Source organism: Barbus barbus (genome assembly GCF_936440315.1).
Source record: "Barbus barbus genome assembly, chromosome: 43".
Classification (NCBI taxonomy): Eukaryota; Metazoa; Chordata; class Actinopteri; order Cypriniformes; family Cyprinidae; genus Barbus; species Barbus barbus.
Window position 1 is genome coordinate 23,369,122 of NC_136721.1, and position 24,912 is coordinate 23,394,033.

General features: G+C 36.9%; 1 protein-coding gene across 1 annotated transcript in view; it reads left to right on the plus strand.

Moving 5' to 3' along the window:
• Nucleotides 1–646: 646 nt before the first annotated feature.
• Nucleotides 647–24,912, plus strand: part of LOC306862930 (netrin-G2-like) — a 60,348-nt gene continuing 36,082 nt past the window's right edge. The window contains exons 1-3 of the mRNA XM_079406042.1: nt 647–909; nt 2,438–3,138; nt 20,066–20,709. Of these exons, the coding sequence (XP_079262168.1) occupies nt 2,917–3,138; nt 20,066–20,709 (866 nt within the window). The 5' untranslated portion in view covers nt 647–909; nt 2,438–2,916. The remainder of the gene's footprint in view (nt 910–2,437; nt 3,139–20,065; nt 20,710–24,912) is intronic.

Here is a 24,912-nt window from a genome sequence, read left to right on the forward strand (position 1 = left end):
TTTAAAACCCCAAAAATGTTTTATGTTTCTTAAAAATTGTACATCTGCTATCTTTAAAATAAATAAATAAATAAATAAACAAAAACGACATTGATTATTATTGTTTTTTTTAAAATCAAATGCAATTAGGCATGTTTTCTAATGTCATTGCATGTACTTTTTGAAGAACTCTACTGTAAATGTAAATTCAAACTCTCAGACTGTAAAAGTGATCAATACTTTAAAAACATTTAAAAACATTATGGCAACACATCAGCCATCAAGGGCCATTTGGCTGTTATGGGATATTGAGTTTTGAGCATTGAACAGCAAATATTGCACTGAGAGTTGCTCTATCAGCATTTCTGAATGAAAGTCCGAGGAAACAGAGAATCCATTCAATAAAAGAGGAAGAAAGCGACCTGTCAGAGGCTTCCCCGAGCAGGGAGGTCTGGAGAGCGTAAAAATGTGGATTCCCAGGTGCCTCAAGAGTGGGACGGTTCAGTTTCATCCCTCCAAGAAGACAGCAGAACAGCCGGGCCAGCCTGACTCAAACCAGCAGATAGTGATTGAGAGTGATGGTTAAATGGATTAGAGAGAGAGGGAGGGAGAGGGAGAGAGAGGGGAGGGAGATTTGCCATGAAGCTTTCTGCCCTTGAACACACAGGGCAAATCTGATCCAGTAAAGTAGACAGCACACGCACTACAAGTCCATATTCTCACTTTTGGATACTTCACACATACACACGCACCCTGCATCCAGCATCTCCTGGAGAAGTAGGGCACCGTACTCTCGTGACAAACCGACGGAGTGTGCATTAAGAAACTCTCCGGCAGGGAGAGATAAAGATAAAAAAACAAATACGGAAGAACCGCATCTTCGCTGCGGGAGGCGATGCCGTTTCCATACGGACCCAAGTCGAGCGCGCGGTGAGTCCATCTCAACTACTTCAGCCACCCGGATGAAACGAGCCTGTCAATGCATCTCACTTTTGATTTATGTTTGAAACGCCAAAAAGTTGTTTCTGCTCGAGTTCAAACGCAAAATCAGCCCTGTTACCGTTAAACGCGAGAGTGTGTTTTATCGCAGTTCCTCATCTTTAGTGTCGGGACGCGCGTGCGACACACCCCGTGCGTTTCTCCGCTCTGCAGAGGGAAGACCGATTTAAAACTGTTTTCTGACGCTAAACTACCACAGTTTTCAACTTTAGTCATGGTTTTTGTGACAGTGCGGATGTTGGATTACCTCCAGGGCGTGTATGAGGAACATCGATGCTTGTTGGAGATGTTTTACAGTACAGTACGGAGGAGGATGTTCTGTTAACGAATGGAACTTGTATGTTTTTACGTGAGGCAGAACGAAAATGTAATATTAAAGCGTTTTAATTACTTTTCTATACTGTATTAACCTCCAACACGATCAGATTGGTGATAAATGAAGAATTAAACACATCGGGAATGCAATTAAGGCGTTATGAAGACTAGTAAATGTGTTAATTCTGAGGTTAAAACTAGTTGTGGTTGCCATGTTGACGATATTACAATTGTTAGGGTAAGACTGAATATTATAGTTCGAAACTGTCATTAACTCATATATAATGTTACATTTACCAACCTACTAACTACTAAATGACTTAAAGTTCGTCATAACTGGTCTCTCGAGGCCAAAGAAATGCATATATTCACTAAAACACTGTCTACTCACCATTAAATGTCCATGAAAGATAACAAAAACTTTTTAAACAAAACCTAAATGTTATGCATTGTGCAGGGAATTCTTAAAACGGCCATTTCCCCATAAATTATATTGCAGTTCTTACTTTTTATTCGTGAAACATTTATAAATGTGCATGCAATAAGGAGTTGAAAATATGTTTTGTTTACTGTGAAATTACATGCAAATATGATATTTTCTACCTGATCTGATATAAAAATGTTGTAATGTAGTCAGGTTGATTGTCTATTTTTGACTTGGCAAAAATCCTACCATGCATTGCATTTGCAACCTTAGAAATGGATGTCATCGCTATGTGCGTATCTGCACACGTGAGACCATTCCTCACTCCTCCTATTTCCCAATGGAAATTAAGTGGTTCATTCATGAAACTATACCGTGCAATATTTAACATACAATCTCTGCATGGTAATATCTGCATGAGATATGTCGCACATCCCTTTTGCTTATCTTCCTCGAAGTCCTGTCTTGTATAATTTCTGTCTGTGTGTGTGCATGTACCACGCATGTTCCTCACTGCAGACTCGTGTTGTATGCGAGATCAGCCATCTGTCCGGACCGGTGGCGGTTCACAGGATGACATCCAACGTCTGTTTAGGGGGGGTTTGGCAAATTAGACCATCAGCAGAAAGCGGTGCTAGAAAAAAAACAGGCTGACATCAAGAGCTTGTGTACAAAAGAGCAGTGAAGTTAAACACTGAAATGTGTGGTGTTTGCTTTCAGGACCATGGACAGCAGCTGCTAAAGAGTGAAGGATGCGACCAGGCGGACATTTCTGAGCTTGGAAAAGGGGAAACCCACTTCATGTGACCTTCGGGACATAAATATGCTCTGCGGTGACGCAGTCCAGGAGCTGCTATGGATGTAGGTCCAAGTAGAAGCATCAGCACCTTAGACCCAACATATCAGGACAGTGTCCAAACACGCAGAAGTAAGACAGAAGTCAATACACAAAACAATAAACTTGCTTTACAAGACATCCCCTCAACCTCATAACAACGAAACACTTTTATGCACATTTTCTTTTTCTATATATCTGACTTTTTCCTTTTGGAATAATGACTGTGGCGATGTTATGGGATGTTTTAACCTGACCACCGGCGCTGCTGTTCCATGTTAACACGTCCCACCTCTGAACCCACGGTGGTCCCTGTTCCGTTTCTCCGGACCCTTGGAAATCCCCTCTTATTCGCACGCCTGCCATGCGTGTATGCGCGGGACTCCTCTACCTGCTGGTGCATGTGCTGGCGAGAGCAAGAGGCCAGTACGACCTGTGCAAGTCTCTCGTGAGCACGGACGAAGGCTCTGTGTGGGAGCATTACGCGTGCCAACCCAAAGCCCAGGCCATGAAGGAGTACATGCGCATCCGTGTCGAGCCGCCAGGCGTCACCTGCGGCAATCCACCGGAGAGATTCTGCACTCTGGTGAGTCCTCTGGAAAAAATTACTACTTTAATTCAACGAGGATGTGTTAAATTTATCAAAAGTGACAGCAAAGACATTTATAATGTTGAAAAATATTTCAAAATTTCCACAAAAAATATAAAGCAGGAACTGTTTTCAACATTGATAATAATCAGAAATGTTCCTTGAGCAGTAAATCAGCATATTAGAATGATTTCTGAAGGATCATGTGACACTGAAGACTGGAGTAATGATGCTGAAAATTCAGCTTTGCATCACATAAAAAAATTACATTTTAAAATATATTCAGTTATTTGAAATTGTAATAATATTTAATAATATTACAGTTTTTACTGTATTTTAGATCAAATAAATGCAGCCTTGGTGAGCAGAAGAGACGTTCAAAATCATTCAAAAATATCACCAACCCAAACATATGAACGCAGGTGTTCTGAGAAATCAAACCACAGGCTCTGTAAAATATACTTAAATGTTAAAATCCACATTAACCCCAAAAACATATCAAATACCCACTTTCAAAATCCACCAGAAATAGTACACCATCCGGGCAACTTTGGCCTGCTTTTGTCAACATGCTACTGTATGATCGGGGGACATATTAATTCCAATCTTGCATACTATTCAGGACAGGCAGTATGTCAAATGGGGAAGTAGGGTGTGATAAAAATATACAGCATGCTAATTCCTGTTTCTCACAACCAGAAGTTTAAAGATTACATGGTCAGCAGGCTTGACAGAGATGCATTTCTTCCTGCATGCTTTTTTTTCTACTCATTAGCCTGACAAATACAATTAGGTGATGTAACGTTTCCCAGTAGCTTTAAGTCATTTGCCTATAAGCTGGTAAGTGGGAGCTCATCATATTAAAGGAATAGTTCACCAAAAATTTTAATTTGCTGACAGCTTACCCACCCACTGGCCATCCAAGATGTAGATGTGTTTGTTTGTTCATGAAAAGAGATTTGGAAAATGGAGCATTTCATTACTTGCTTAACAATAGATCATCTGCAGTGATTGGGTGCCGTCAGAATGAGAGTCCAAACAGCTGATAAAAACATCACAATAATCCACAAGTATTCCACACCACTCCAGTCCATCAGTTAACATCTTGAGAAGCCAAAAGCTGCATGTTTGTAAGAAACAAATCAATCATTAAGATGTTTTGAACACCAAACCGTCGCTTCTGGCTAAAATACGAGTCCACGTTCCATAATATTGCTTCGTCAAGTGAACTGTCCCTTTAAGATTACTGTTTACCAGTTGCACTCGTTCATTTGATTAACTGATGCATTGAGTTTGCATCTTGCATCTGTTTTATAAAATAAAACTAATAAAATATGATTATTGCACAAAAGTGCACTGAAAAAAAAATACTTTTAAAATGTTTAAAAGTGGTTGCAATCTATTTATTTCAGCTACATTTAAATAAACAATTTTTAAATTGTTTGCAACCACTTACCTTAAAAAAAATTTTGTAGCATTTTTTTCAGTGTGGGCTTGACTAACTAATTATACTAACTTTATAGAATTTACAAAGTGTCAGTTAGTACCTGGATGGGACGGACCGCTGGCAGATGTTTCCAGATTGTTCCTCGATTAATTTTTTGACCACTAGCCATTGGCCAGTGCAAACTAAGCAGGGCTCGTAGAATGGTGCCAAACTGCGCCCATTATGGGGGGCGGAGGTCTTGAAGCAGCGTTAATTTGAGCAGGATGTGCCGTGCAGGTCACCGACCGCAGCAGAAAAAATGCAGCTGAGGTCAGCAGGCGTGGAGAGCAGAAGGCCGAGGTGTTGTTTACCCACGTGGGTTTGTTGGCAGAGTCAGGCTCACAGGAACAGAGGACCGGGAGGATGTCGAATTTCACTTCGCTTATAGCAGGGTCAGCAGGTTATGCTCAAGGGCAAGGAGGTCACGCAGTGCACCATAGGTTTTATTAAATGAGATTTGTGAGGACAACATACAGAATCAATAGATATTCCATCAGTCAATGAGTTCTGTTAGTAAAAGAAAGTGTGATTGGTGCTTGCCTGTGCAAACGTTGTGCAGCTGTAAATGTGACTGCACCTTTGAGATGTTGTAGATGGTTGCTAAGGTGTTGCTAGGTTATTTCTTTCTGTCTGGTGCAGGGTTATTATAGTTAACTAAAGCTAAAAAATTACTTGAAATAGAATGAATTCTCGTTGTCATTTAGTTTAACTTGATGTAACAAATAAAAAGTAATAATAAAGAATGAAATCTACCAGTATAGACATTAAAAATGACAACAAAATTACTACAATTAAAATAAAAACTGAAAATGTAAAAGATTTACAAGTCAAATTTGATTAATTAAATTATTTTATGTTAATTATTTATTTGTTAAATTAATTTAACAGTGTCTTAATGATACTAAAATAATTTATATGTATACATATAGATATGGCTTGGGTCCATCCTTCAAAGTAAGCATGTGTTATTTTTTCACCTGTTTAATACTTTAGTTTAACGCTTAAACTCGATTAAGAGCAACAGTACCAGTGACTTTGCAGAAGAAAGAAACAAGCAGAAGGTTGTGCAGGCTGAAGAGAACAAGAGCATAAATAAATACTAGTGTCAAGGGAAAAGAGGTAATACAACCCTGATTAAATTATCCAAACACTGCAATGTCGTGCACAAACACACATAAACTTTGTTCACTATGATTGTGCCTTTTCACTATGATGAAGCTGCTGGTGGAACTGATGCAGGAAAAAAACATATACGGTTATTGGTCTCGCATAGGAGCCGGAAATGGACACAGCTCACACACACTTAACAGTTAATGATCTGTTTAATGTAAGGCTAAAGGAGACAGCACTGGGGTTGTATGAGTTAGTGCACTCTCAGGGCAGGAAGGGCATCTGGCGTAAAAAACATGTGCCAAATCATTTGTGTGGATCACTCCGCTGTGGCGACCCCTGATTTCAAGTTTTCCTTTCTCTTTGGAGTTTTACAAGCTGTTCGTAAATACATAAACTCCTTGAAGTTGCAAAGACTAAAGTGTCAAAACCAAAGAGATATTCTTTATCAAAGTTAAGACTCTGCCACGTCCCCTAAATGGCTCATTTAAACACGCCCCCACATGTCTACATCACGATGTGGAAATATTTGCATAACGCCGCCCAAATGTTCACGCAAAGAAAGAAGGCACAGTTTCAGTACCGCAGTAGTGTTGATGCAGGCATGTCAGGGAGACACTGTGTGTTTCTACATGAAAGAAAAAGCACTTTATTTGGCCGTCCGAAAGTAGACGCATTTAGGAATCATTAAGATTACTTTCAATAGAACAGCACAACCCAGATGTTATCACAACGCATTTTATGGATGACCGTTTCGTGAACCTAGTAGAGGAGGTAATTCTGATTTTGCTATGACAGACTGATGCTTCTGAATCAGCGACTGTATGTTTTGTTTTTAGTTTTAAGTATTTGCTATTGACTGTTCAAATGCGGAGTTACGCGTCGTGTGTGTGTGTGCGTGTGCACGCACGTGTGAGAGAGGAAGAGAGAGACAGGATCACACATCACAGTGGAGTCAGCTGTCTTAATCGCGGCTTGTGTTCAGACACACACTAGCTTCATCACTGTGTCTGTCACGTGACTCTGTTCCCCACTGATGGTAAAACTAAGGACATTATTAACTGTCTTTACTTTTGTTTTGAAAGCTGAATCTCGCGATTATGGTAAGGGGCGTTACATTTCCGACGAGTACGTGTGGTGTTCGGCCAGTCACAATGCAATGTGCCAGTTGGCCAATCAGAGCAGACTGTGCTTGTTGGAAGGAGGGACTTTGTAGAAAACGAAGCGTTTGAGAGAGGCGGGGCATAGAGGACCTACAATAATGTACAGTATTTTAAAAATTATGTGTTTTTTGAACATTAAAGTGTGTCAAGATATTCTGTTACACCAAATACACCAAATAATGATCTTTAAAAAAGCTTCATTTGACCCCTTTAAGTAAGAATTAGATTTTCAGAGTAACTTTGCATGCCACAATATTGTCATCATTTACTTGCCATAAAACTCAAAAACAGATGGTTTGCAGAATGTTCACGCTGTTCTTTTTCATGGAGTGAAAGTAAATGGGTACAAATGCTGCCAATCTTAAAAAAATAAGCAAAAAACACCAAAAAAGGTAGTCATATATCAAATCTGAGCGCCATATTCCAATAGGGAGTGAGTAAATGCGATATTGGGTGAATTATACCTTTAAATTTTGTTTGTATAAGTGAGGGTATGTATTAATCTTGGTTTAACTAAGAATCAAAGTAACTTGCATGTCATAATATTCAAACAAATCCATTTATGGGTAGTTCACCCCCCCCCCCCAAAAAATCACAATTCTGCCTTCATTTACTCATTTACTAATGCCTTGCCTGACTTGGAATATGTTGCTCAAATTGTATGTATCACTACTCTTATGGTGCTTTTTGGTCATTTTTCAGTGTGAACATTCTGCAAATTATCTGCTTTTGTGGTTTATCTTAAGCAAATCATTACAGAATTATCATTTTTTTGTGTAACTATCCCTTTAAATCCCCCTTAGATGGATTTGTTTGAATATTGTCACATGCAAAGCTACTCTAAAATACTGATTCTTATTTAAACCAGGACTGGAAAAGCCACTGTAACACACACACTCTCTCTCTCACACACACACACACACAAACCCTTGAATTGTTGTGCCGGAGCTGGCCGCTAATGGACTGGCCTCTGGAATGTTCCTCAGGTCATCCCGAGCGCTTTAATATTAATGGGGCCCTTAATGGGCCCGCAAGCAGACATCCACAGTGCGCCCGAACGTTTTCCTTTTACATTTTAGACATGATGAGGTCGGGCAGCCTGGCACAGTCAGCACTTTACAACAGACGGGATCCTCCCATCTCTCCTTCCAAGAAAATGACAAATGCAGATGACAGAGAAAAGTGGGGTGGAAACCGAGTACTGTTAACCAACAGCCAGGTTATAATTACTGAGAGCGTTAAAAAACAACTTTGAAATGCAGTATGCGCTATGAAGACATACAGTAAGTTTCAGCGCTCAGAACTTCCTCGCCCGTCCAAATAGAGGGTCTATTAAAACTAAACATACAAAAATGTCTTGTTTTAAACAACCACAAACTTCAGCTAGATGAACCAATCAGCACACGACTGTCCACATTTACACATTAACGGCCCTTATTCATTGTTCAGAAACCAGGCCCACACACCCACAAGGAGGAAGTCTATAAGAACAGTATTATTCCTAAACAACATCTTTTGATCAAAAATAGAGAAAAAACTATTATTTTGTGACATATTATTGGAATTTAAAATAACAGTTTTCTATTTTAATACACTTTAAAATAAAATGTATTTCTGTGATCAAAGCTGAATTTTCAGCATCATTAATCCTTGTTACATGATCCTTCAGAAATCATTCTATTTTAAAGTATATTAAAATAGGAAACCATTATTAGAAATTGCAGTAAGATTTGACAATATTACAGTTTTTTCTGTATTTTTGATCGAATAAATACAGCCTTGATGAGCAGAAGAGACTCCCTTAAAAACATTACAAATCTTACTGATCCCAAACTTTTGAGCAGCATTGTATATATTTTGATATATATATTTATATATGAAATAACACACACACGTTATATATGCATACATATCAGGGCTCCAGATTGCAACTAAATCGGTCGCATTATATCATTCTCTATGACATTAACGTGAATTAACATCAAAAGGTAAGCTATTTTATAAGAGAGCCTATAGTACAAGTTATTGAAATGTCTCATGTAATCCCTCATTCTGTGTCAAACTGCAGAAAACATGTAAAGTTTCTAAACAATGCCACGTAACAATTCATTTACCTCAGAATAACCGTTTGGTGTCCATTAGCTCATCAGTCAGCTAGAAAAATAATTATAAAGAGATGCATTTTGCTATTGCATATTAATATTTTTATTTAACCTGTTGTCTAACAAATGCAAGAATGCAAGCTAAAGATAAAATTCAACACGTCCTATAAAATTGCATGTTACTAATGAAGAAAAACCAAGTGGATGTGAGGAGGAGCCCAACACTGTAAAAAGCAATCAGTTGACTTTTCTTAAAATAACTGAGGAAACCGTTGCCTTAAAATTACTGAGTAAATAAACTTCATGCATAATTAAAGAAATACATTAAGTGAACTTGACAATTTTGCGTTACACTGACAACAGTTTGAAAATGTGTTGTGTTCACTTTTTAAAAAAAAGTTGGACCAACTTAAATTTATTAAATTGCAATTACTTAAAAGTGTACACTCAATGGCCAAGTGATGCTTATGGCCCATAATATTGCAGATTCTGTGTAATAAACAATTCTTTCTGACTGTATATTTCAAGTTGGAAAAGATGTTTAGTTCCCACTTTAAGTGAACCTTAGTTCCCAGGTCATCTACAAGATGCTGATAAATTCAAGAAAAGATTAGACATAAACACATGACGGTATGATTGAAATGTCAAAATGTTAAAAAAAATAAAACACGTTTATTCTGTGGCACCTAAAATAATTATTTGGCGCCAATTTTTTTCTTATATGAGCCAGTGGCTCCTTACTCGTTTTTTGTTTTTTTTTGTCTGGAGACCTGCATATACACACACACACACACACACACACACACACACACACATATAACGTCAAACTATACATCAAGTCAAATCCCAATGAACAAGTGTCCAGCCCTGCATTTTCACTTGGAAATATGTCAGATTACGGAAGCAAAATGAGTTAAACACGTTATTTAATGTGGAATTTAATCATCTCTCGCATCTCACAGCAGCTGCTCTTTTTCTAGTCTGTGTGTGTTACTGCGTGTGTCCAATGCTGTGGTTGCATGTGTTTGCGTGTGTGTGTGCTTGTCCCAGTTTGTGCATGTTTCTGCCCAGGGTCCAAAATTAACACTCACTGAGCTGCATATGTGAGTAAAAATAACCTGTGCAGAGCTACTCCTCAGTTGGCTAGTAAATAAAACTGCAACATAATGCAAACTAACATCTGTTAAAACTCTATAAACACTTACCACAATATTAAATGTACTTGGAAAACATTTAAATCCTATTTTTTTCTGTTTAATGCCATGTGGTGACACATACTGTATGTGCAAATGAAGCCACTAAAATTAAAACGTGGAACATGTCTGTTCACGTTTATGTGACAGGGATGCTCATTTGGCTTGTTTTGTGGAGTATATGATGCTGCAAATGAGACAATGACCTGTACAGTTTGTCACAATAATGCAATGAAAACTGCAAAAAATAAATCTTCTTTATTGGCATCTATGGTTCCATTAAATGTATAATTCACCCAAAAAAAAATTGCTGAAAATGTACTCCCCCTCAGGCCATGCAAGATGTAGATGTGTCTGTTTCTTCATCAAATTTGGAGAAATATAGCATTACATCACTTGCTCACCAATGGATCCTCTGCAGTGAATGGGTGCCGTCAGAATGAGAGTCCAAACGGCTGATAAAAACATCACAACAATCCACAAGTCATCTACACCACTCCAGTCCATTAATTAACATCTTGAGAAGCCAAAAGCTGCGTGTTTGTACGAAAAAAAATCATTATTAAGACGTTTTTAACTTTAAACCATTGCTTCTGGCTAAAATATGAATCCATTCACTGCAGAGGATCAATTGCTGAGCAAGTGATGTGATGCTAAAGTAAAAAACTCATCTACATCTTGGATAGCCTGAGGGGGAGTACATTTTCAGCCAATGTTCATTTTTTGTGAACTATTCCTTTAAGAACATCCACAGAATCTTTCCATTGTACAGAGGGTTCCTTTATAGTGGTGAAAGGTTCTTAAAATTATTAAAATGTTCTTCACACTAAGAAAAAACAAATGGTTCTTGTAAGAAATGCTCACTAAAGGTTCTTTAGAGCACCCAAAAAGGATTCTTCTATGACATCGATGTGAATACACCCCCTTTTGAAAACCATGTTTTTTTTAAAAGAGTGTAGGTAAAAATATGTATTTGTAATAAAAAATAATGCAGAATACAGTTTCATGGCCAGTAATATTTATTAGTACATTTTCTCAGTTCACCAACCACTGGCAGATGTGACAAAAGTTTAAATTTGGACCCTGTGGCATGGTTTGTTTCCAAGTGCTTGATTCTTAGTTGGCTCATGTTGTCTGGGAACAAAAAGCGAGAGAGAGAAAGACAGAAAGACAGAGATCCCTAATGATGGGGGAATCACAGCTTAGTTCAGCGGAAAAAGGGAGCAAACACACACACACACACCCATTAATGTGTTGTTCATGCACACACCTCTCTGAAATCACACAACCACGGTGCACATGAAACAGTAAGACATGTCAATGTGTGGACACGTGTGTATGAAAGTTAAAAACCCTCATGCTACACAACAGTGCTCTCTGATTTAGAGGCACAAATGAGCCAGTGCTATAAATAGAAATGAGAGACAGAGAGAAGCGGGAAGTGAAGAAGAAAGAGGGGGAGGAAACAGGAAGAAGGGAGAAAAGATATGACAGAAGATAGAAAACAATGAGACTCTGCTAGAATAGAATACTAACATTATTTTACTGAACATACTGTATACCGCCTACTTTTTAAAAATAGAGAGTAAAAAAGTAGGAAATATCTCATTTCAAACAGTAGCATGCTTCTTGTGAAAAACTTGTAATGCACTTCAAATCATAAAAGAATATTTAATAAAAACTTTACTTGCAGATAATATAATATTAATTAAGTGTGCTTAAAGAGAACACACTTTCATGCTTGTTTCTGATTTACACCTTTAAAAAAATGCACTTTGTATTTTTTATGTGCTGTTATAAACTATTTTCTCGGATTAAATAAAGCACCAAATCGCTGTAAATTGAAGGTCAAGTTGAGTGCAGTGCATCTACAGTTGTATTGTACGGTGCAATTTGGTAAAAGTAGTCATTTGGGTATTAGTGCACACAGAAAATGTGCTTACTGTGCATAGTATACATACTACATACTGCAGAAATAGAGCATGCTGATATGAAGAGAAACAAAGGGAAAGAATATGGTTTTCACCGAGTGAAAGCAGCTTGAGGTGGACAGAGAAAGACAATAGACAGCTGGCAGCTAGAGTACTAGTTTAATAGGATGAATCTGTAGTTCTGTGTGTCTTGGCCTGATCTCACTGATGTCAGCACTCAGCCATAAAGTTTCATGCTACAAACTAAACAAGAAAGCAGAGAAAACACTTTGAAGAGTTCTGGAGATCTAGAATAAAGGAATGAGATCATTATTACATGCTTTCCTGGAATACTTGATACAGAAAATATGGAAATGTTTTCTATGCAATATATTTTCCATAAGCCATTTCTGTATTCTTTGTTTTAATTTAACACATTTTAATAAAATAAACAGCTGAAGGGTCACTACACTAAAAAAAACAAAAAACAGAACAAGAAAATACCATTTCAGTCTTTTTACTTCAAAATTTCTTTGTAATTATTTGTGAAATTGACTTGCTATTTTAGTAGTTTCTACACCAAATTATTTTCACTGTACAGTGATTTTACCATGTGTTGTTACTGTAGAACACAATGTAGTGTCTAAAACCCCTTAACCATGGTAAAATTCACTGCCTTAAGTGCAACATGGCACAAAACACCATGCACAATAAACAAATGTATTAATAATAATCATTATAATTTTCATTCATAGCTAAATTTATGATCAACCTCAGAGCGGTTTAAAACAGCTTTCTCTGCATAATATTAGAAATTCAGCAATATCACATATTCAGTCTGTCATCCCTGAATATCATAATATCTATATATGAAAAAAAGAATGATTACAAGTTAGGTTATATGAGATTACTAGTACTGTTCATCTTAATACCAAGAATACTTACGTGAAGAACTTATAAAGAAAGTTTCCAAAGCTTTGACCTTAGTTTTTCATTTCGAAAAGACGAATGTGTTTGCAAACGCTTTCCGACGCGCCAGAACTTTTATTAAAGGACAGTCTTTTTAGGTTTTGCCATCTTGTGGATTTTGTCATGAAATGTGGTTGCAGCGGATTTTTCTTTGGCTATATTTACACTTAATCATGACACACACCTGTACCGAACACCAGGTGAGCGCCGCTGTTAGCAGTTCTGTTTGCTTCTTCATTAGTTTTATTTATTGTTTGCTGTGCTTTTTAAGTTTTAACTTTAACTTTTTTTTTTTTTTTAAATACAAAAATACTAATACTTATATAATTTCATATATACACAATATATATATATATATATATACACACACACACATACAGTATACTGTTTTAACATTTAAAATATTGCATGCTTCACATTTAAGTTTTGTTACAAAACCTAGAGTGCTGCATAACTTGGCAACAGTTTAAGAAATCACATTTCATCTCCCAGCTTGCAGGCTGTTCTAAATAGTAAGCAATAAAATAATTTGGCCTTATAAGGTGCCTTATTAGCTGCCTTATTAGTTCACATCCTGCCCCCCTTGCAAATTTGTTTATTAAATATTTTGTCTACTTTAATAATTCGATTATGCTGTCAGCCATCAATAAGACTGCAGTACTGTCAGCTCCATTTAACACATTTTATCTCCAAAAAGCACCGAAAATACAAAAAAGTCTGCAGATTCCATCTGGGGCTGCTATGATCCAATTCAGTCAGGATGCTGCCTTAGAGGGAAGATGCCTATGTTGACTATAGTCAGCGAGAACAGACCAAGCTTTGGAACAGACGTACACTTCCGAGTGTATTCCTCAGAGTGTTGTATTCTTAGTGATGTTCTCGTAAACCGAATAGAGCTCACATTGTGTTCTCAGTTTCTTAAAGACCGCTATAACTCACTCACACACACACACACTTACAGTAAAAAGGTCTAAAGGTATATAAATCCACAGAGACGACAAAGAAGGGTCAGATTAACCGATTTTACGATACTGAAGTTGTTCTCTAACTGATTGCATGGGATGCGGATGGCACTAGGTAAAGTTCCAGTTTAACAGTGATGTAATGTCCCAGTTGGTTGGTTTAACAGGCTGCTATATGGACGCTGTGACAGGGATCTAGCTCAATGCTGATTGTTGTCGCAGCGACGGGATTCCAACGTGGATAATTGCTCTAGGAGCTTAGTGATGTGGGCCACCTGCCGGAACAGTTGGCCGTGTATGTGTGTGTGTTTATATGGGGCAGGAGGATGGGATTGTCGCGAAAGCATAGACATGGTAGTTTTGCATCTTTGCCACATGCATTATTGGGCAAAGGTCATGGAAAAGAGACACACATTGTCAAACACTTGAAAAATTCATTAGAGAGAATAGCCGATCCTGTGTTATAATATTAAAACTTTATCTCTTAAAAGTGTCTAGACAACAGAAACACACACATGCAAGCACACATCCATGCATGCAATCACACACATGCACACAAGCGCCCAAGTACACACACACACAGATGCAAATATACACACGCATACATACTGTACATGCAAGTTCAAGTTTGCAAAAACAATACAGCCATGAAAATGCATGCACACATCCACACAAGCATGCAAACATCCAAACAGACAGATATAGATGTAATATTCATGCAAGCACACATACATGCATAAAAGCACACATATGTACATTTGCAAGCATGTTATTATAACACCCAAGTACACAGATGCAAATATACATATACATGTAAGCATACTGCACAGACACACTGAGGCATGCAAAACAACAATACAAGCAATCAAATGAATGCACGCGCATACACACACACACACATACACAGGCATTGGCAATACATGCACACACTCAAACAAACACATATAGAAGAAATATACATGCAAGCACAAGTATGCACATTTGCAAGCATGCTAATACATGCACACAAGCACACAAGTACACATACACACAGATGCAAGCACATGCATGTATACTGGACAGGTACATGTACAGACACACTCAAGCAAGCAAAAATAACAATAAATGCACACAAGCACGCACACACCCAAACACACACACACACACACACACACATATAGATAAAATATATATGCAAGCATGCATACAAGCACTCATATGCACATTTGTGAGCATGCTAATACATGCATACAAGCACTCACATACAGTACAAGCATGCATATACATACACAAGTATCGCCAATACATCCACACAAGCATGCAAACACCAAAACACTCAAATTAATGAAATATACATGCAAGTACAAGTGCATGCAAGCACACACTTGCAGTGGGAACTTATCATGAACTTTTATTGTTTTTATAAAAATAGTACTACTGATATATGAGCTAATGCTATTTTTATACAGGACTCTAAAGCTAACCCTCATAGAAAACATTCTATGTTTTTACATTTTCATTATTTAGCATGTTAATTAAGCCGTTTTCCTCATGGGAACCATTGGCAGCTCCTCAGGATGCATGTGATTTCAGGTTTTACTATCATTCTGGGGACATTTGGTCCCTACAATATAAACAAAAGCTGACCCCCACACACACAAATAGTGCTGTCAATCGCACTATGCACAGTACACACATTAAGAACTCTAATGCTCCACTAAGTGTGTCAGAGGGTTGGGTTTCAGTGGATTTGGGGGTTGAAGGTTTCTGTGTGACATTCTCCTCTTTAACCCAACAATAGTTTTAGCGTGTCGGGGGTCAGAATGAGTTTGAGCTTGAATACATGCAAGCATGCGTGCAGATGTTGCAGTCAGGTCAGATGATGGTGTCTGATCCTGTCTGTCTGCACTGGAGAAACAGACAGCTGTAAGAGTGTAACAGAATGAGGTTTCTCTCTAATAGCATTATGGAGAAAAGAGGAGGAGAGAGAAGAAACAATGGATTAAAGGAGAGATAGATGGGTGCATCTTGAAGAAATAGAATTATGTTAAGCAGAAATGAGTGGCAGTGCGGAGGCCTGTAGGAACAGAGCTGTAATGTGATCTTGGGGAAGAGGGTAACGTTAAACCCCTGTCCTGGAGGGAGCTAACAGAGTCAGACCATCAGACAGAAGAGAATTAGTGTACTGTAGAATGTGTCTGAAAGGATTAAGATGTGCAATTCTCACTCTACAAATTCAGAGGAATAACTAGTCACTGAAATTTTCAAACTGTACGAGGTCTGTTGATCAAACGCTTGAGCTTGGTTTGAAACACTTACCGGCGACTAAACAGGATAATGCAATATACAGTAGCTGACATTCAGTACAAAGCATTGAACATTACATAACTGGAATTGTAGAAGCTGCTAGACTGCTGAGATGAACTCTAGGCTCATTTATGAGGCATAAAAAATGGCAAAGGCTGACAAAAATCAACAGTTATGATCTGATTGGCTGCTACACAACTTCTAGGAGCAAAAGTGGACAGGTTTTTTATCAGGACAGGAAAGTTCATGTGCCAGGTTGGAACAACAGCTTTCGAGGAACAACTGGTCACTGGACTTCCCAGAGTTTACGAGGGATGTCTGATTTGCTGGTATATAATAATAATATAAAATGTAATAACAGATAAATTGCAAAATACACTCAAAGTTTGGGTTTGTGCGATTTTTAAAAATGTTTTTGAAAGATGTCGCTTATCAAAGCTGGATATTTGTTTGATAAAAATACTGTAAAACAGTAATATTGTGATTTATTATTGCAATTTAAAAGAACTTTTCTAATATGCTGATTTCTTAAATAGTCAAGAAACATTTCCTATTATTATCAATGTTAAAATCAAATTTTCTCGATTCTTTGATAAATATAAACTTCAATAGAAAATAATTTATTTGAAATTGAAATCTTTAATTTTTTTTATTATAATTGTTTTTACTTTCACTTTCTATTTAAAATATACATAACATGTGCAGAATACAAGTATTAATTTAAAAAAATCTTACTGACCTGAAACAGTGTAACGTTGCATAAATATGCAGTAATAGTAATTATAAGAAGATGAAGAATTATTTACAATATATATATATAATTATCATAAATATATATATATTAAATAACTATTATTTTAAATTATTATAATTAAGTAAAATTTGTGCGGTGGCATTTTTGTGATCTAGATTGTTGTACATTAAAAACTATGTCTACATGTTTCTATCTTGAGAATGAATGGCTGTTAAAAGCTGAGCAATTATCCAAACTCACTTTGAAAACTGTCACTGTGTGCTATTCTTTGAATTATCTAACCAATTATCTGTTAACTAAATATTGAAGAGGTGAGAACAGATTTTTAACTGATAACAAAAAGTGTGAATAATGACAAAAACATGAGCTGATTATCGGTCGGTTTTACAGGCGACAAGTGTGTGTTTGAGCTAAACTAGATTCAGAGATTCAGGAGCCGAAGACGCTTTATCATTTTACCGCCCCTCTTTATTCTCTCTCTGTCGTTCTCTTACATACACGCACTTTGTTTTATCTCCCCTTTAATTTATTTTTTATTCTCTGTGTGCCTGGCTTCATAAATCAGATGATGTATTTCCCAAGATGCACCGTGCTGTACAAGCTTCTCTTATGAGGCGTGTGTGTGTGTGTATGTCTTTATTAAGCAGCATTTGTGTATGTCGCGGCTCCTGTGAGACAGAGAACAAAAGGAGCCGAGTGTTTATTTTTCTGTTGAGGTGTGAATCTGATATATCGACACAGATCCTGAATACATGCTGAAAAAACAGATTGAAAGCCGTCATACCTGAACGCAACCGTCTCAGCGTGAACTATAGTTAGATGATCATCGTCTGCGTGATTTTATAAAGCGAGCTGATAGAATTGACCCAGATTTTTAATGTGTGTGTGTGTGTGTGTGTGTGCAGCACAGATCAACACTTCCTGCAGTCTTTGCTTTTAACAAAAGCCCACAAGTTCTTCACTGTAGTTTTACCATGACAAGTGTGTGTGTGTGTTTACAATCTGTCTCCGCTCACAATCTCCCCTTTCTTTTTGTGTTTTTGTTAGCATCTGTGCATCACACACACTTTCTACCTGCTTCTGTTTTAGTGAAGTCACTGTTTCTATCTCTATCACATTCCCTGTCAGAACACTGCCTGCTTTTGTGAACAAGAAGTGCTCTTAATTGTGTTGAACGCGTGCATGTGCTGAACTTCAAAAAAGTACATTTAAAAGTTTGTTCACCCAAAAATAAAAATTCTGTCATTAATTACTCACCCTCATGTTGTTCCAAACCCGTAAGACCTTCATTCATCTTCTGAACACAAATTAAGATTTTTTTGATGAAATCCGAGAACGCACCAGATAGCAACACAACTGACATGTTCAAGGCCCAGAAAGGTAGTAAGGACATCATTAGAATACTCCATGTGACATCAGTGGTCCAACCTTCATTTTAGGAAGCTACGAAAATACTTTTTGTGCGCAAAGAAAACAAAAATAACGACTTTATTCATCTATTCTTCTCTTCCGTGTTTTTGACGCAAGAGTACACATGCATGTGCATTCTTCTGCTTGTAAACAAGGCACAGCACATTCTTTGCACACAAAAAGTATTCTCATAGCTTCATAACATTATGGTTGAACCACTGATGTCACATGGACTATTGCAATAATGTCTTCACGTTTCTGGGTCTGGAAACATTTCAGTTACATTGCGGTCTATGGAGGGTCAGAAAGCTCGCTATTAATTTGTTTTCCGAAGATGAACAAAGGTCTTTTGGGTTTGGAACAACATGAGGGTGAGTAATTAATGATAGAATTTTCATTTTTAGGTGAACTATCCCTTAAAAGCCAATTAAGTGTACTTAAAGAGAGAATACATTTTTTGACTATTTCTTAACACTTTAATATACTTTTAAGCACCCTTTGTAATAATGAAACAATGAAAAGTTTTCCTTTAAATTACATTGTTTTAAAAATCTTTTGTCATGCTTTAAAGACATTTTGATGTGTTGACTAACATACTAAAGCACATGTGAAGTACTTGATTATAATTTTAACTGTGGAGTGTAATTCAATATTACATTTAAGGTTAAGATATTTTAAATGTACAAAATTGCAACTTAAAATGTGTAATCACAAATATATGTAAATTCATGACAAGTTTTAATAGATGTGACATAAAAATTTAATGAAAAATACAAAAATTTATATTAAAACAATACTGTTGGGGACAGGTTTTTTTTCTCATTTGGTATATATATATATATATATATATATATATATATATATATATTATGCATATAAACTTGTGAGATGTAAACACAGAACTATGACATTTTTATATTGCAAGATAACTGTAAGAAAAAATGTCCAAATTGTGAGATTAAAAGGTCACAATTACAATATAATAGTAAATATTAGTGCTGTCAAGTGATCAATCGTGATTAATCACATCCAAAATAAAAGTTTTTGTTTACATAATATATGTGTGTGTACTGTGTATATTTATTATGTATATATAAAGACACACACATACAGCATATGCTTTGAAAATATTTACATGTATATATTTATATTCATATAATTTATATTATATATAAATATATTTAATATATAAACGTAACATATTTTTCTTAAATATATGCATGCATTTGTACACAGTACACACACATATACTATGTAAACAAAACCTTTTTTTTTGACAGCACTAGTAATTATAGTAAATTTTAGCTTCCCATAAATGCACGTCAGTATTTAATCATATTTCAAAGACTAAAGAATAATTACGACATCATATATAAAGACCCTCTGCTTAATTGGGTTATAAAAGCACTCCTAAGTTTACCTAACTGCATTTATATTATTTAAACTATAATTCATTCTCATTCATTTGAAATTAACATGCAGTAAAGTGCCCGAAAACAAGATTTATTTCCATAATAAGCACTCTTTTTAAATGTATGCTTTCTTTTTCACAAGGGTGTCTCTGTCTCTCTGTCTGCAGGAGAATCCATACCTCTGCAGTGATGAATGTGACGCGTCTAACCCTGACCTGGCTCACCCGCCGCAGCTGATGCAGGACCGCGAGCGCAGCGGCCTCATCACCTACTGGCAGACGGTCACGTGGCGGAGGTATCCTGAGCCTCTTCAGGCCAACATCACCCTGTCCTGGAACAAAACCCTCGAACTCACCGACGACATTCAGATCACCTTTGAATACGGCCGGCCCACCGTCATGGTGCTGGAGAAGTCGCTCAATTTCGGCCGCACGTGGCAGCCCTATCAGTACTACGCCGACGACTGCGTGGATGCGTTCAACATGGCGCCGAGACGAGCACGCGATCTGACCGTGGCCAACGTCACACGCGTCATCTGCACAGAGCAGTACTCACGCTGGGTCGGGTCCAAGAACGAGAAGGTGGTGCGCTTCGAGGTCCGCTCCCGCTTCGCCATCTTCGCCGGCCCGAGGCTGCTGAACATGGAAGGCCTGTACACGCGGATGGAGAGCATGAAGGGTTTACGAGATTTATTCACTTTCACCAATCTCAGGCTCCGCCTCCTCAGGCCCGCTCTCGGAGGAACATATGTCCAGAGAGACAACCTGCTGAAATACTTCTACGCCATTTCTAACGTGGAGGTGCTGGCCAGGTGAGAACACACAAACTACAGCAGTAAACTGCCAGCGTTAAAGTGTTAGTTGACCCAAAAATGAAAATTCTGTCATTAATTACTCACCCACAAAGCTGTAAGACCTTCATTCGTCTTCGGAAAACACAAATTAAGATATTTTTGATGAAATCTGAGAGCTCTGTGACCCTTCATGGACAGCAACACAACTGTAATGTTCCTAGGTCCAGAAATGATTACTGTTTGTTCACTTACTCGGTATTAGATGATGACTAATCTACCCCATGCTATCATTGTGACTTAAGCAACTCTACTGAGTCAGGCCAATTATTATCCATAACGCATTTGGAGCAACTCATCTAATCAGATTGTGTTGTGTATTATTATAGAGGCAAATGCATCCTTGTAATCATAGGGCATGTTATCATAACCAATAACTATTAAAACTATCAGGAGGTGAACAAATGATCTGCAATAATGCTCGAGTCATTACTGGTACAGATATTGACTGTCATAATGATATAAATGAGACACGGGTTTATCACAGGTCTGGGCTGTAATTGCAGTGACTGACAATCTGTTAACAATAACCCTGTCTTACATATCAACCATGATGGCTACTGTGTTAAAGGAATAGTTCACATTTATAATTCAATTCTGTCAATATTTACACACAATATTTGCTTCTATCCAAACAGATTTTGCCAATTAAAGTTTTGGCCTGAAATAAAAAATATATTTAAATAAATTCTAAATAAATAAACTATAAAATAATATACTTTCTCTCTCTTTCTCTATAAAATATGTAAATAAAAAAAAAAAAAAACATCTTACCATATCTTGTGACTAAAGTTAACTAAATTAACTCAAATTAAAACATAAAAAACATATTTCATTAAATAAAATAAAATAAAAAAATTACCTGAAATAAAATGTACAGAAATAACAACAGCCCTTACACTTTTTCAACATTTAATAAAATAACTAAAAACTATAATTGAAATAAAAATTTGACTTTAAAAATGACAACATACAACAAAATTAACAAAACTTTAACTAAAATTAATGAAAACAGAAAATATAAAAATAAAAGCAAATGTAAATAAATAAATAGTATCTCAACTACACTAAAATAACAGCTTCAGGGGGAGAATACTACAAAACTGTAGAACTGCGTCCTCTACGTCTGACGTATGAGATATGAAACCACATCACAGATAGACAACAGTGAACATTAATGAATGTAGAAAGTGAGCGAGCTGAAGCTTCACACGAGAACATGAGTGAGATCACAGCGCACACAGAGGGATGCCTATGGGCCACCCAGATCAGATCTCAAATCTTCTCCTGTTTCCTGCACTGATGTTGGGCTAAAATCTGAGGAGTGGATTTAATTATGCGAAAATATGGAAATCAAAACTGAAAAAAACGGGACATCCTGTTGTACTTTTAAAGCATTAGGGGCACAAATCTCATGTCAAATCACATAGTAATGAACTTTATATGTTTGATAAACTACCACATACCATAAATTTAATGTAGCATGACAAATAGCTAATTTTAAACACACTGTTAAGTCTAAAATCCCCTTTTAAATGCAGAGTCTGGCCTGTCCAGCCATAGTTATAATTTACATATTTAACTGATTGTATAAATAAATAATAATATACAAAATTAATGTTCATCAGTAACTACAAACAGAAAACACAAGTTATTGTATTGAAAATAAATATTATTTAATAATGATGAAAAATTATAGTATTATAAAATATTAATATAAACAATATTAAATAATTGTTGTTATTATTAACATTATTGTTAACCCTGTTGTAATAAATAAATAAATAAAGTTAAGAATTTCCTGTCATTAATGTTTCTTTTTAAAGAAAATTAAATTTAATTAAAATTTAAAGTAATTTAGGCCAAAATTTATATCCTGTTCATGAAATGTGCCAACCACAATCTTACTGTATTACATATTCATATTAGCCAAAATGTTTATTACGTGAACATAAAAGCGTCTGTCTGTGGTGTTAGATCACACTCAGATCTATATTACAGTCTCAGTATATATGATGAGCACATGAATACTGAGAGTGCGTGTTTATTGTAAGATTTATGGATTGTCATTTCCGCTCTCAGAGAGGATTTAGACATCTGTATTAAGATACACTTCACTGCACTTGACTTTCACTCATACTATCAAGCGTGATACACACACACACACACTCATCTTTTGCTGTGACGTACAGTACCTGTTTCTTTATGGATGGCTGCTGAGGTTGCACACCACTGTGATGAATCTGACATATGTTTAGTTGCATTTAAAGACACACACACACACTTTACACAAAGTATGAAGTACAATCCTGACAAGCGGTTCTACATGACAGTGACTGATGACGTGTGTGTAATTGGGGAGATCTTTCCTGTAGTATTTAGTCATAAATAGAGCCAGTTAAACACACTGATGCAGGTACCCACACACACGCACACACACACACAGACACACGTACGCACACACACGCACACACACACACACAGACACCCTTGGTAACACAATCTGATGATCAATAAATTATTCTTAGGCTGAGACTTGGTAAGATACGGCTGACGGCTCTCGATCGATCACAACAAGTGTGTGTGTGTGTGTGTTGTGTTTTCTTAAGCAGACTGTAGTGTATGTGTGTGTTTTTTGTGAGCGAGTGCATGTTATAGTCAGAACAGTTTTTTCCTCAAGGTTTTCCATTTTGGTCTCGTGCTGATTAAAGGAATACTTTACACAAAAATTATAATTCTGTCATTTACTCACCCTCATGTCTAATACAAAAATGTGAATGTTTAAAAAACCAACAACTAAATAATCTAATAAACTACTGCATTAAAGTGAATAGACATATACAGTGCCCTCCAAAAGTATTGGAAGAGTAAAGACAAAATTGCTCTGTTGGCTGTGGAGTCAAGATATTTACAAATATGATTAAAAGATGAATATGAGGCAAAACTACAGAATATCACATTTTATTATTGGGTGATTCAACACAGATGTTTTACCAGCTAAGAAGTTCAGCACTTTTAGAGTTCATCCCTCTATCTGATGTGAGCATAAGTATTGGAGCAGTTGCCTCACAGGTCTTTCTAAGTGATCAGCTGTGTCCTGTTGCATTAATTCTTCAGATATTAAAAGCAGGGAATGTGTCGTATCAGTTATATCCATTACTTCTGAATTCTGAATCTTGCATTCGATGATGACACACAAACCAGGATGAAGATGAGGGAGCTGACTTTGAGAGAAAAGCAAGCAATTTGGATGCTAAAAGAAAAGAGGAAGTCAGTTAGAGCTCTAGCAAAAACAAAGGGCATGGAGAAATCAAGAGTTTGGAAACCACCAGCGACACCAGCAACCAACAACGACCTGATCGGCTGAGAAAACAACAGTAGTTAATGACAGACAAATCATAAAAGCTGTGAAAATGAACCCCAAGAGACGTGTCTGTAAAATCACCAACAATTTCCAGAAAGCTGGGGTGATGCTCTGACAATCTACTGTCCTCAGGAGACTTTGACACAGAATTACAGATGCTACACAACAAGATGCAAACCTCTGACCAGCACCAAACATAGAAAGACAAGATTAGAGTTTGCAAAAAACACAAAGGTGAGCCAGAAGAGTTTTGGAACTGTGTTTATGGACCGATGAGACAAAGATGAACCTTTATCTAAGTGATGGGAAAGCAAAAATGTGGAGAACAAAAGGGAACTGCAATGATCCCAAGCATACAGCCTCATCTGTAAAGCATGGTGGAGGTGGTGTCATGGCATGGGCATGCATGCTGTCTCTGGAACAGGCCCTCTCAACTTTACTGATGACTTAATGTATGATGACAGTAGCAGAATGAATTTGTAAGGGTACAAAACCATCTTCCCTACCAATATTCAAGAAAATGCCACCAGATTCATTGGGAAGTGCTTCATATTGCATCAGGACGATGACCCAAAACACCCTGCCAGTTCAGTCAAGGAATTTATAAGAGCAAAGAAATGGAAAGTCTTAGATTGCCCAAATCAATCTCCAGATTTAAATTGAACATGAATTTCAGCAGCTGGAGAGGAAAGTAAAGGCAGAAACTCCCCAAAACAAGCAACAATTGGAATTGGCTGCATTAAAGGCTGGGAAAAGCATTTCAAAGGATGAGACCAAGAGTCTGGTGATGTCTATGGGTC